This window comes from Somniosus microcephalus, chromosome 2, assembly GCF_052327205.1.
Source record: "Somniosus microcephalus isolate GS21.2 chromosome 2, FLI_Smic_1.0, whole genome shotgun sequence".
Lineage (NCBI taxonomy): Eukaryota > Metazoa > Chordata > Chondrichthyes > Squaliformes > Somniosidae > Somniosus > Somniosus microcephalus.
In genome coordinates this window covers 330,328,146-330,342,554 of record NC_140988.1, presented here as the reverse complement: position 1 = coordinate 330,342,554, position 14,409 = coordinate 330,328,146, and the positions used below count along the sequence as shown (strand labels likewise).

The following is a 14,409-nucleotide window of genomic DNA, read 5'->3' as shown; positions in this document are numbered from 1 at the left end:
CTCTCTCCTCTTCTCTCTCCTCTCTCTCCATCTCTCTCTCCTTCTCTCTCTCTCTCTCTCTCTTCTCTCTCTCTCTCTCTCTCCTCTCTCTCTCTCTCTCTCTCTCTCTCTCTCTCTCCTCTTCTCTCCCTCTCTCCTCTCTCTCCTCTTCTCTCTCTCTCATCCCACTTCTCTCTCTCTCTCTCCTCTTCTCTCCTCTCTCTCCTCTTCTCTCCTCTCTCCTCTTCTCTCTCTCTCTCTCTCCTTCTCTCTCTCTCTCTCTCTCTCTCTCTACTCTCTCTCCTCTCTCTCTCTCCTTCTCTCTCCTTCTCTCTCTCTCTCCTCTCTCTCTCTCCTTCTCTCTCTCTCCTTCTCTCTCTCTCCTCTCTCTCTCTCCTCTCCTTCTCTCTCTCTCTCCTTCTCTCTCTCTCTCTCTCCTTCTCCTCTCTCTCTCTCCTTCTCTCTCTCTCTCTCTCCTTCTCTCTCTCTCTCTCTCTCTCCTCTTCTCTCTCTCTCCTCTTCTCTCTCTCTCTCCTCTTCTCTCTCTCTCTCCTCTTCTCTCTCTCTCCTCTCTCTCTCTCTTCTCCTTCTCTCTCTCCTTCTCTCTCTCTCTCTCCTCTCTCTCTCTCTCTCTCTCCAATTCCAATTTCCAATTAAAATGCTTTATTGGCATGAAAGTTTACAGAGAACCATATTGCCAAAGCTTACATAGCAAAAAGGTACAGTTTTCCAACATTCTGTAGGTGTCAATCGATTTGACATTTGTTGGGTACATACAATATTACTTTAAACAATATTAATTTTTAAACAGTCTTTGTACTTCTCTCTCTCTCTCCTCTTCTCTCTCTCCTCTCTCTCTCTCTCCCTCTCTCCTTCTCTCTTCTCTCCTTCTCTCTCTCTCCTCTCTCTCTCCTTCTCTCTCTCTCTCCTTCTCTCTCTCTCTCTCCTTCTCTCTCTCTCTCTCCTTCTCTCTCTCTCTCTCCTTCTCTCTCTCTCTCTCCTTCTCTCTCTCTCTCTTCCTTCTCTCCTTCTCTCTCTCGCTCTCCTTCTCTCTCTCTCTCTCTCCTTCTCTCTCTCTCTCTCTCTCTCTCTCTCTCCTTCTCTCTCTCTCTCTCTCCTTCTCTCTCTCTCTCCTCTTCTCTCTCTCTCTCTCTCCTCTCTCTCTCTCCTCTTCTCTCTCTCTCTCTCTTCTTTCTCTCTCTCTCTCCTCTTCTCTCTCTTTCTCTCTCTCTCTCCTCTTCTCTCTCTCTCTCTCTCTCTCTCTCTCTCCTCTCTCCTCTCTCTCCTCTTCTCTCTCTCTTTCTCTCTCTCTCTCTTTCTCTCTCTCTCTCTCCTCTTTCTCTCTCTCTCTCTCCTCTTCTCTCTCTCCTCTTCTCTCTCTCTCTCTTCTCTCTCTCTCTCTCTCTCTCTCCTCTCTCTCTCTCTCTCTCTCTCTCTCTCTCTTCTCTCTCTCTCTCTCTCCTCTCTCCTTCTCTCTCTCTCTCTCTCTCAACCACACTTGGAGTTACTGTGAACGGTTCCGGTCTCCATCTATTTCGTTCTGCCCTGCAGCTGCCCGTCAACCTGCTCAACGCCAATACTACCCTCCTCCTCGGCGGCAACTTGCATTCATCTGGCACTTCTCTCGACCGGGGCAGGGATGGGCAGCGCGGGGCAAGGACACTGAAGGCACAATTGGAAGAGATAGATTGTGAGAGGGGGAGGGAGAGAGTGAAGGGAAGTGAGGGAGGGGGGAGTCAGAGACTCCTGACCAGACTCAGGCACGGCAAGCTGTTCACCAGGCGAGACATACCCAAAAACTGTACAACCTGGAGTATATGGCTACTGGCGATCCCCATTAACAAAAAACTGAAGTTAAAGATCCGCCTCCTGGGTGCTTAGGAAGAGTTCTTCAATCCCAACAGATTTATAAACATGGCAGAGGGTTCTTCAGTTCCATCGGCAATGCCGGGGTACTCCAGCTAGTTTTGTATAATGGCTTTACTTGAAGTTAGATGTCAAATTGAATACAGTTGTGCTACAGTTTTAATATCGTGGTTGGATGAAAGTGAGGCCATTGTATTTAGGATAGGAAATCAAACATCTCTCTTGCCTGTTTAGGAAATGTTTGTTTTAATCAGCTGGTAGCTTGCTGAGGATTTGTGCATTGATTTTGCGAACTGAAGAGTTGGCAGCAGCTGGTCCAGCTGTGAGCAGATGCATGTTATTAGTGTGGATCTATCGGTTGATCTGATTGGTGGCATCAATAATTTGTTTTTAAAATCCGTACTGGCTAAACACACAGGTGTTTTTACGTGGCAACCTTTGTTTGGAAATATTTAATTTGATACCACTGGGATACACAAACTGAGAAATGAGGTTTTTTTAGTAGACGTTTTGTAGTTGAAGAGTTTTTAAAAGGGGGGAAACTTTTGAGAGGAAAGCCAATCTAGAAAATACTAAAGACGACAATCTTGCAGACAACTAGAAGTAAAGTCTCAACTTTTTTTTGAGCTTACAACTTCTGGACCAGTGAGTCAATAACCCTGGAAATGAAGTTGTTACTCATTGATCTAACTATTTCCAGCACTATGAAGTATAGCTTTATGCCTATTCAGTACTACAGATTTGCTCTGTTTCTTTGTCACAAAATAATCTATCCTCTTCAGCTTGATATCTCTCTGATTCTACTCAGTGTATTAAAGCACCTATTGGTTAATATTTACTTCCATTCAGCCTGGCTAATGTGGAGCAATATTTAGAAAATGCTTCATTTAAAGTTACTTTTTACTTCCCACCTTTTTAAAAAAAAAACACAGCCAATTCCACTTTAATGGCCATATACCTGCCTCTCCTTAGACGTTTTTAAGTTAGCATTTTATCACAATGTACTCTTCTGACCTGAGCCCCATTAGACTTTTTCCCTCACCCCTCTGCTCAAATTTTTTTGCACTGTTTGCTGGAAGTGTGAGCTGATAACTGCATGCTGAGGGCAATGGGGCATCTTGGACCTTAGTGAGCGACAGGACCAACAGTATCTCCTTAACCAATGGGATTTAGAAAGAAACAGAAGAATGACAGAGAAACAAATGGGGTGAATTAGAGTTAAATCGGGTATAGAAAGAGAAATAGAGAGGGAACGAAAGATTAGATTCAGTGAGAGAGAAAAGAGACAGAAAGCAAAAATAGGGGGAAAAAATTAAATTTTAAATATCAACCATTTACTACCTGTAGGAATGTGACTTCACAGTTTAAATTGTTCCCTTTCTGGGCTGGAAAAGTTAAATAGCATTGCTGGAATATAAATCTCGTCATTAAAAAGCTACTTGCACTGTTAAGTACTAGCCCTAACTTCCTACGGCGAGTTTAATTGACAATTAATGCATGAATTAGACATAGAGAAGATGTTTCCAGTTGTGTTGAGACCAAAACTAGGGGCTGTAAATAGTCACCAATAAATCTAAAATGGAATTCAGGAAAAACATCTTTACCCAGAGTGGTGAGAATGTGGAACTCGCTACCACAAGGAGTAATTACGTTGAATAGCATAGATACATTTAAGGGGAAGCTAGATAAAACATGAGGGTGAAAGGAATGGAAGAATATGCTGATGGGGTTATATGAAAAGGGATGGGAGGAGGCTTATGTGGAGCATAAATGCAGGCATAGACCAGTTGGGCTGAATGGCTTGTTTCTGTGCTGGAGACTTGATGTAATGAGCTTGTTGGGAAGTACTTGCTAATGTGTAAATCAGAGCTATATAATCCTGCTTTCTGTTTGACACTTCTCATATATATTTCTTTGGTGAGCTTAGTTGTCTAAATGGTGCCTTTTTGAATTCATGCCATTTTGCAATTTAATAAAAACCTGTAAATTACTTTGCCGAGTCTGTAAATCTGAACATTGCAAAAAATATCCAAATGCCAGTTTCATTATTTTTCCCATACAAATGTCAAATATATTTTGAAGATCCAGGTTTTATTGTGGTATGTTAATTAGCATCAATGTGCAGCAGACTCTTGTGAATTTCTCAATGGACAAGAATGGAGATTAACATACCATCTCTATTTGTCAATCTCTAGTTGCCCTTGAGAAGGTGGTAGTGAACCACCTTCTTGAACTGCTGTAATCAGTTTGTGAAGATACTCAACAGTGCTGTTAGGTAGGGAGTTCCAGGATTTTGACCCAGCAACAATGAAGGAAACCTGAGATTTTAGCCCACCTAAAGCAAATGCTGATGTTTTGTTGTACTCTAGTTAAAAACCTAAAACATATAATTGTCACCTCTGCTCTAAATTGAAGATGCAGTGGCAATTATAGAAGGGCACAATTCCTTAATCTGAAACTTGTTGCAAAGTACTTCTGTATGCGAGTTTGTGTATGTGAGATTCAGACTTCTTGGATTGCAATTACCCACATCAGTTTAGACCCCGTTAGTAAGTTGTGCACATGTGGCCTCATTCCAGGTGTTGGGGCTGAATAACATGGTTGTGATTCAATGTACTGTGCCATTCTGTATCACGTGATTGTCTTTTGATATAAAGACATGTTGACTGTATCGTAAACCCAAAGCATGGAGTAGTTGGTGTTGGGGTGGGGGGGCAGTGAAGTTGGCTACTTTTCTTTAATCGCTATTATTCTAAGGCATACAAAGTGCTAAAGTAAAATATCTTTGTGAATGATCTTGCAGGATTTTTCTGTCATAACTGCTGTTCTCTTACAGATATATTTATGTGATGGGACTCCAGGAAAGAAATGAAAAACTATTCTACAGGGTTCTGCTTGACAACATTGAAGAATTGATGCCAATTGTTTACACCCCAACAGTAGGCCTGGCCTGTTCACAGTATGGACAAATCTTTAGGAGACCAAAGTAAGTCAAAGACACACCCTTCACCATACTTTTACAGCATATTTTAGAGTATTGCGCCCTGATTTTAATCTTGATGGCTATTGCTGATCACTCTAGGAGATTGGATTGGTGTATCCTTATTTTTTTCATATTAAAACATGAAGGCAGCTCTAGCCATAAACATAATCCGTATCTCTCTATATCATGCATCTGTCACAAAAGACAATTTTTTTAAGCCAGTATTTCTTGTTGGAGATAGTCATGGTGCCTGATAGTCCACAGATGCTGCCTGACCTGCTGAGTATTTCCAGCATTTTCTGTTTTTAATTTGGAGATAGTGATTGCCTGGTACTTTTGTGGTGCAAATGTTACTTGCCACTTGTCAGCCCAAGCCTGGATGTTAACCAGGTCTTGCTGCATGTCGGCATGGATTGCTTCATTATCTGAGTAATTGCGAATGGAATTAAACATGCAACATCCTCACTTCTGGCCTTATGATGGAGGGAAGGTTATTGATGAGATAGCTGAAGATGATTGGGCTTAGGATACTGCCCTGAGAAACTCCTGCAGCGCTGTCCTGGGGCTGAGATGATTGGCTCCAGCAACCACAAACATCTACCTTTGTGCTCGGTATGACTCCAGCCAGTGGAAAGTTTTCCCCAATTTTACTAGGGCTCCTTGGTGCCCCACTCTGACAAATGCTGCTTTAATGTTGAGGGCCGTCACTCTCCCCTCATCTCTGGAATTCAGCTCTTTTGTCCATGTTTGAATCAAGGCTGTAATGAGGTCTGGATCTGAGTCCTGGCATAACTCAAATTGAGCATCGGTGAGCAGGTTAATGGTGAGTAAGTGCTGCTTTATAGCACTGTCGACAACACCTTCCATCACTTTAATGCTGATTGAGAGTAGACTGATGGGGCAGTAATTGGCTGAATTGGATTTGTTCTGCTTTTTGCTGACAGGACATACCTGGGCAATTTTTCACTTTGTCAGGCAGATGCCAGTGTTGTAGCTGTACTGGAACCGCTTGGCTAGAGGCGTAGCTAGTTCTGGAGCACAAGTCTTCAGCACTACAGCCATGATGTTGTCGGGGCCCATAGCCTTTGCTGTATCCAGTGCGCTCAGCCGTTTCTTGATATCATGTGGAGTGAGTCGAATTGGCTGAAGATTGGCATCTGTGATGGCGGGAACCTTAGGAGGAGGCTGAGATGGATAATCCACTCCGAACTTTAGGATGAAGATGGTTGCAAACGCTTCAGCCTTGTCTCATGCACTCGTGTGCTGGGCTCTGCCATCGTTGATGATGGGGATGTTCATGGAGCCACCTTCTCCCTCTAGTTGTCTAATTGTCCACCACCATTCACGACTGGATGTGGCAGGACTACAGAGCTTTGGCGGCACCTCCAACAATGTAGCATTCCTTCAGCACTGCAGTGGAGTGTCAGCCAAGATTACATGCTCAAGTCTGGAATGGGGCTTGAACCCATGATCTTCTGATTCTGTTGAGTGCTACCACTGAGCCAAAGCTGATGCCTAAAAGAGTGAGTATGCCATGAGCATCTCAAAGCAAAGTTGAAGAGCAGTGAAGTATTCAATAAATATATCTGTAAAAAGAGAATTATTATATGTGAGGATCAATGGAAATTTGCAGGGATACTTAAGTATTTCGCTTCAGTGTTTACAAAAGAGGATGTTGAGAGAAGGTAAATTCTGAATTGATTGAAAGTGAAATGAGAGATATTGTAATAAATCAATGGAAAGCATTAGATAACTTAAACTAAAGGACGACAAAGTGCAGGACTTCTGGAATACTTCCGAGGATTCTGAGAGAAATGGGGTAAGATTGGGCGAAGACCCGAAATATGTGTTTCAGGGTTCTATTGAGAGTAAATGAGTGCCGGAGGACTTGGAGAGTGGTTAATGCTCAAAAAACGGCAGGATTGGGTATTAAATATTCCTGGATATAAGGTGTTCAGGAAAGATAGGGAAGGAAGGATAGGAGGTGGTGGTTAAGGAGAATGTTAGTGCTGGAGGAGAGGATGTCCTGGAGGGGTCAAGGACAGAATCTATATGGCTAGAGTTAAGAAATAATAGAGGTGCCATTACACTACTAGGTGTATTCTATAGGCCACCAACTAGTGGGAAAAATATGGAGGAGCAAATTTGCAGAGAAATTAAGAGAGATGCACGAACTATAGTAGTGATAATTGGGGACTTCAACTATCCTAATATAGACTGGGATAGTAATAGTGTAAAGGGCAGAGGGGGAATTTTAGTCTGTTCAGGAGAATATTTTTGATCAGTATGTTTCCGGCCCAACAAGGAAGGAGGCGTTGCTGGATATGGTTCTGGGGAATGAGGTAGGTCAAATGGAGCAAGTGTCAGTAGGTGAACATTTAGGGAACAGTGATCATGGTATTATAAGGTTTAGATTAGCTATGGAAAAGGACAGGGAGCAATCAAGAGTAAAAATACTTAATTGGAGGAACGCCAATTTCAATGGGATGAGAATGGATCTGGCCTGGGTAAATTGGAATCTAAGATTGTCGGGCAAAACTGTAATGGAACAATGGGCTGCCTTTTAAAGAGGAAATAGTTCAGCTACAATTCCACTAGGGGGAAAGGTAGGGCAACTAAAGTCAGAGCTCCCTGGATGACGAAAGAGATCGAGAGTAAGATGAAGCAGAAAAAGAGTGTGTATGGCAGATGTCAGGTCGAGAATACATCTGAGACTCCGGCTAAATATCGAAAGTTCAGAGGAGAAGTGAAAAAGAAAATAAGAGGGGCAAAGAGAGGGTATAAGAATAGAATGGCAGCTATCATAAAAAGTAATCCGAAAGTCTTTAGGCATATAAATAGTAAACGGGTAGTAAGAGGAGGGATGGGGCAAATTCGGGACAAAAAGGAGACCTACGCATGGAGGCAGAGGGTAGGGCTGAGGTGCTAAATGAGTTCTTTGCATCTATTTTCACCAAGGAAGAAGATGCTGCCATAGAGGTAGAGGAGATACTGGATGAGATAAAAATTGATAGAGGAGGTGTTAGAAAGGCTGGCTGTACTTAAAGTAGATAAGTCAGCAAGACCAGATGGGATGCAACCTAGGACACTGAGGGACGTGAAGGAAGAAATCACGGAGGTACTGGACATACTCTTCCAATCCTCCTTAGAAACAGGGGTGGTGCCAGAGGACTGGAGAATTGCAAATGTGACACCCTTGTTCAAAAAAGGGTGTAAAGATAAACCCAGCAACTACAGGCCAGTCAGTTTAACCTCGGTAGTGGGGAACCTTTTAGAAACAACAATCCGGGACAAAATTAACAGTCACTTGGGCAAGTGTGGCTTAATTAAGGAAAGCCAGCATGGATTTGTTAAAGACCAATCGTGTTTAACCAACTTGATTGAGTTTTTTGATGAGGTAACAGAGGGTTGATGAGGGCAATGCGGTTAATGTACATGGATTTCCAAAAGGCATTCGACAAAGTGCCACATAATAGGCTTGCCAGCAAAGTTGAAGCCCATTGAGTAAAAGGGACAGTGGCAGCGTGGATATGAAATTGGCTAAGTGATAGGAAACGGAGTAGTGGTGAATGGTTGGTTGTTTTTCAGACTGGAGGAAGGTATACAGTGGTGTTCCCCAGGGGTCGATTCTGGGTCCACTACTTTTCTTGCATTTGTATTAATGACTTGGATGTGGGTGTACAGAGCACAAATTCAAAATTTGTAGATGACACAAAACTTGGAAGTATAGTGAACAGTGAGGAATATAGTGATAGACTTCAGGAGGACATAGGCTGGTGGAATGGGCGGACACATGGCAGATGAAATTTAACGCAGCAAAATGTGAAGTGATACATTTTGGTAGAAAGAATGGAGAGAGGAAACAAACTAAAGTGTACAATCCTAAACGGGGTGCATAAACCGAGAGACAAATCGGTGAAGGTTGCAGGGCAGGTTGAGAAAGCAGTTAAAAATGCTTACAGGATCCTGGACTTCATGAATAGAGGTATAGAGTATAAAAGCAAGGAAGTTGTGATGAACCTGTATAGAACACTGGTTCGGCCTCAACTGGAGTATTGTGTCCAATTGATCGATTTAAGAAAGGGAAGATAGATTATGAAAGTAAATTAGCAAAAAATATAAAAACAGATAGTAAGAGTTTTTATAGTTATATAAAAAGAAAAAGGGTGGCTAAAGTAAATGTTGGTCCCTTAGAGGATGAGACCGGGAAATTAATGGTGGGAAATATGGAGATGGCAAAAACACTGAATGAATATTTTATATCAGTCTTTACAGTAGAAGACACTAAGAATATCCCAACACTGGACAAATAGGGGGGGAGGAGCTAAACACGATCAAAATCACTAAGGAAGTGGTACTCGGTAAAATAATGGGACTCGAGGCGGATAAATCACCTGGACCTGATGGCTTACATCCTAGGGTCTTGAGGGAAGTGGCGGTAGGGATTGTGGATGCATTAGTAATAATTTTCCAAAACTCCCTGGACTCGGCAAAGGTCCCGGCAGACTGGAAAATTGCTAATGTAACACCCTTATTTAAAAAGGGCAGTAGACAGAAGGCTGGAAACTATAGACCGGTTAGCCTAACATCTGTGGTAGGTAAAATTTTGGAGTCCATTATTAAGGAGACAGTAACAGGACATTTGGATAATCATAATTTAATAGGACAAAGTCAGCATGGTTTTATGAAGGGGAAGTCCTGTTTGACAAATTTGCTGGAGTTCTTTGAGGAAGTAACATATAGGGTGGATAAAGGGGAACCAGTGGACGTAGTGTATTTAGACTTCCAAAAGGCATTTGACAAGGTGCCACACAAGATTATTGCTTAAGATAAAAAATCACGGGATTGGGGGTAATATTCTGGCATGGATAGAGGATTGGCTATCTAACAGAAGGCAGAGAGTTGGGATAAATGGTTCATTCTCAGACTGGCAATCAGTAACTAGTGGTGTTCCGCAGGGGTCAGTGCTGGGTCCCCAACTCTTTACAATCTATATTAACGATTTGGAGGAGGGGACCGAGTGTAACATATCAAAGTTTGCAGATGATACTAAGATGGGAGGGAAAGTAGTGAGTGAGGAGGACATAAAAAACCTGCAAGGGGACATAGACAGGCTAAGTAAGTGGGCAGAGATTTGGCAGATGGAATACAATACTGGAAAGTGTGAGGTTATGCACTTTGGCAGGAAAAATCGTAGAGCAAGTTATTATCTTAATGGCAAGAAACTGGAAAGTACTGAAGTACAAAGGGATCTGGGGGTCCTGGTGCACGAAACTCAAAATGTTAGTATGCAGGTGCAGCAAGTGATTAAGAAGGCCAATGGAATGTTGGCTTTCATTGCTAGGGGGATAGAATATAAAAATAGGGAGGTATTGCTTCAGTTGTACAAGGTATTGGTGAGACCGCACCTGGAATATTGCATACAGTTTTGGTGTCCATACTTAAGAAAAGACATACTTGCTCTCGAGTCAGTGCAAAGAAGGTTCACTCGGTTAATCCCGGGGATGAGGGGATGGACATATGAGGAGAGGTTGAGTAGATTGGGACTCTACTCATTGGAGCTCAGAAGAATGAGAGGCGATCTTATTGAAACATATAAGATTGTGAAGGGGTTGGATCGGGTGGATGCGGGGAGGATGTTCCCGATGATGGGTGAAACTAGAACTAGGGGGCATAGTCTTAGAATAAGGGGCTGCTCTTTCAAAACTGAGATGAGGAGGAACTACTTCACTCAGAGGGTGGTAGGTCCATGGAATATGCTGCCCCAAAAAGCTGTAGAAGCTACATTACATAAATTTAAAACAGAAATAGACAGTTTCCTAGAAGTAAAGGGAATTAAGGGTTACAGGGAGCGGGCAGGAATTTGGACATGAGTCTAGGTTCGGATCGGACATGGCCCTGTGGGTAGCGGAGCGGGCCCAGGGGCCGTGTAGCCTGATCCTGCTCCTATTTCATGTGTCTAATTCTGTTAGATTCAGGAGATGGTTCTGTGATAGTAGATTGGCGGTTTGGATCAGATCAGCCATGATATTGAATGGCGGAGCAGGCTCGAGGGGCTGATTGGCCTACTCCTGCTCCTATTTCTTATGTTCTTATGTTCTAATTCTGGGCACCGCACTTCAGGAAGGATGTGAAGGCCTTTGAGAGGGTGCAGAAAAGATTTACAAGAATGGTTCTGGGGATGAGGGACTTCAGTTACCTGGATAGACTGGAGAAGCTGGGCTTGCTCTCCTTGGAGCAGAGAAAGTTGAGAGGAGATTTGATAGAGGTGTTGAAAATCTTGAGGGGTGTAGACAGTAAATAGAGAGAAACTGTTCTCATTGGCAGAAAGGTCGAGAATCAGAGGACACAGATTTAAGGTGATTGGCAGAAGAACCAAAGGTGACATGAGGAAAAACTTTTTTACGCAGCGAGTGGTTAGGATCTGGAATGTACTGCCTGAGAGGGTGGTGGAGGCAGATTCAATCGTGGCTTTCAGAAGGGAATTGGATAAGTACCTGAAGGGAAACAAATTGCAAGGCTATGGGGAAAGGGCGGAGGAGTGGGACTAGCTGAAGTGCTCTTGCACAGGCTCAACAGGCCGAATGGCCTCCTTCTGTGCTGTAACCATTCTATGATTCTAAGTGAAAATAATTGAAGTAGCCAACACATTTCAGGAAAAAAAGACCATGTTTAACAAAGGTGATAGAGTTCTTTTGAGGGAGGAAGATATATGGTGAATAGGGGAAATGCAGTATATGGTCTTTGAGAAAACCTTTTTCAAGGTATCACGGAGGAGATTAGTGGAGATGATTAAGGAGTAAGGAATTCGGGGAAGTGTAGCAAATTTGATTTTAAAAGCTGGTTAGAAGGAAGTAGTTAGAAGTGGATAACGGTGACCCATAGGGTTTTGTTCTGGGACCACCTTTGTTCACAGTGTACATCAATGATTTTGGATATAGACAATACTAAAATAGGAAGCACGGTTAATTCTGAGGTTCAGAGTTAAATTGTATGGGGATATTAATAAAATGGTGCCATGGCAAAAAAGTGGTAGATGGAATTCAAAGTCACTAAATGTGAGGTGGTATATTTGTTTTTTTTTACAGTAAAAAGTAGTAAATATACAGTACTTGGTTTGTATGGAAGAGCAGAGGCATTTGGGGATTCAAAAAACATTAAAAGCAGCATCAAGTGGGTAATGTGATTTTTTTTGAGAAAAAGAAAAGCTAAAGAAAGAATGAGTTGAAGTCGAAGGCTGTGGTGAATTTTGATTTCAACATGATGGGAATATAAGGAGGAGAAAGACCATGTTGGGCATATTTGCATTTTAGGAACAAAAGGAAGTTCAGTAAATAGTATCAATAAAATGGAGCAAGACAAACAAAGCTTTTGCCAGTGAGAGGGGCTAGAGGAACAAGGAACTTGCTTAGCAGACTGCAACCCTTTTTACTGTATCTTGCCCTGAATGCAAGGAAAGTTAGGAAAACTTCCCTGGTATGAGAGTCTTGGGGCTGACTTGGGCTTTATAAGTTGAGTTGTTGAGGAGAAAGGAAGTGGTCGCATGAAACAGAAAACCCAGCCTGTTGATAGGAGAAAGCAAGTACAACCTGCTGAATTGTCACAATTTTAAACATTTTAAGGGAAGTGCCTAAACATTTTCTAATGCTTTAGTCTGACTGAAACATAAAGTGTACACACTTCCCTTAAAATATTGTATATTTTAAAGTTGGTCAGAAAACTGGGAATAAATATTTTGTATTTAACTTCATTTTAATAACCAGAATGGGGATGGAGAGTTGTGCATAGAATTCAGATTATAAGTGTTGCATACATATCTTTTGAAGGCTTTTAAGCCTGAAACACAGAAACCAGTATGAACCAATACAAGTGTAGGACAATCCTTTCTATTTATTCCCTCTGATTCTTCTCGTATCCCCTTGAAGATGACTGATTTGTGGTTTGAGAGGTGGATTTCCAGTGCCTTGCTCTAGTAACCATTGTTCATGTGTGAACTTGGGTGGTTAATTGACCATATGGGTGGGGACAACATTTACAGCCTCGCCTAACCTTTTGCCCCACTATTGGCTCAGTCAGGAGAACTCTTGCTGTGCTGGTTCAGGCGGACGTTAGAAGACTCTCTAGCAACATTCAAAGAAGAGCAGATAATTGTGACCGCATTCTTCCCTCCACATATGTACCACAAAAATAGACGAGATTGTCTCATCTCATTGCTGTTTGTGGGAGCTTGTGCAAAATGGCTGCAGTATTTGTCTACATCACAAGTCACTGCACTTTAGGAGTTGTATGTGAAATGCTTTGTGACATTTGAGGGATGTACAGTAATCAGGCAACATAAAATGGAATTCTTCTGTCTGACATTCATTCGTGGTTTTGAGATTGGTATGTAAGCTCATCTTCCCTCTGCTTAAAACCATGTATGTTTTATATTATAAGCTCTTGAGGCAGTTCACATTTGCGGAATGAATCGTTATTTCACAATTCACTTCTTGTACTTAGTCAATGAATAATATGTAACAGTTCAATGACTTCAGTGAAGAGTTTCAATTGGGTTAAAAGCTGAAGTGAGTAATAAACATAACTACAAATCAGCAACTTCACATCATGCTGAAAACGTTCCAGCAAAGTTGGTTCCTTTTTTAAATGCCTCTTTTGGTACAATAACAAATGCTGTCTCTGCCATACTCCAGCATAAACCTTTCCATTCACAGGAATTCTTTTCCCTTCCTCGAGGTTACAGTATATGTATATATGATTATAGCTAAAAAATATAGTGCTGTGCCTACAACAGCTTTAAGAGCTACCATGGGAAAGGGGGAGCAAAAGGCTTATATAATAATGGAGAAAAGGTTTTGGAAAGGGAACAGTAAACAAACTTACTTGCACATTTGTACTGTGGTAGGTAAAAAGTATTACAGCACAAATTTGTATTTTTGCTTTGAAGTTATGATATATTCACTGTTAATGTGGTCATAAACTACATGTGAAGAGCACCATGGAGACCTCTTAATATATATTATGAAAAATAGTACGTGGAGTGATTTTCATAGTTGTAATCTCATTTTGGGGTTCATGTGATTTTTCTTTATAAATAATTACCTGGGTGCCAAGCTAGAAATTTGTTTCCATGTATCCATTGTTTATAATGCACTTGCCAGTCTACATTTTAAGTACTACTCAATAAGCACATACCTGCATTGGGAAGGTGCGGAGAAGAGCAACCAAAACTGTCTTTCTCTTTGTGCCGTGCCCCCCCCCCCCCCCCCCCCCCCATCCCAAGTATGGAGGTATAGATATTCGTTCCTGGGATGTGGGTGTCACTGGCAAGGCCAGCATTTATTGCCCATCCTTAATTACCCTTGAGAAGGTGGTAGAAAGCCTCCGCCTTGAACCGCTGCAGTCCTCGTGGTGAAGGTACTCCCATAGTGCTGTTAGGGAGGGAGTTCCAGAATTTTGACCCAACGACGCTGAAGGAACACCAATATATTTCTAAGTCAGGATGGTTTGTAAATTGGAGGGGAACTTGTAGGTGATGGTGTTCCCATGCGCCTGCTGCCCTTGTCCTTCTAGGTGGTAGAGAT

General features: G+C 42.1%; 1 protein-coding gene across 2 annotated transcripts in view; it reads left to right on the top strand.

The window, feature by feature from the left end:
* Positions 1-14,409, top strand: part of me2 (malic enzyme 2, NAD(+)-dependent, mitochondrial) — a 119,907-nt gene that overhangs the window by 36,662 nt on the left and 68,836 nt on the right. For both annotated transcript variants that reach the window (XM_085974866.1, XM_085974857.1), the window contains exon 4: positions 4,682-4,831. In XM_085974866.1, the coding sequence (XP_085830992.1) occupies positions 4,682-4,831 (150 nt within the window). The remainder of the gene's footprint in view (positions 1-4,681; positions 4,832-14,409) is intronic.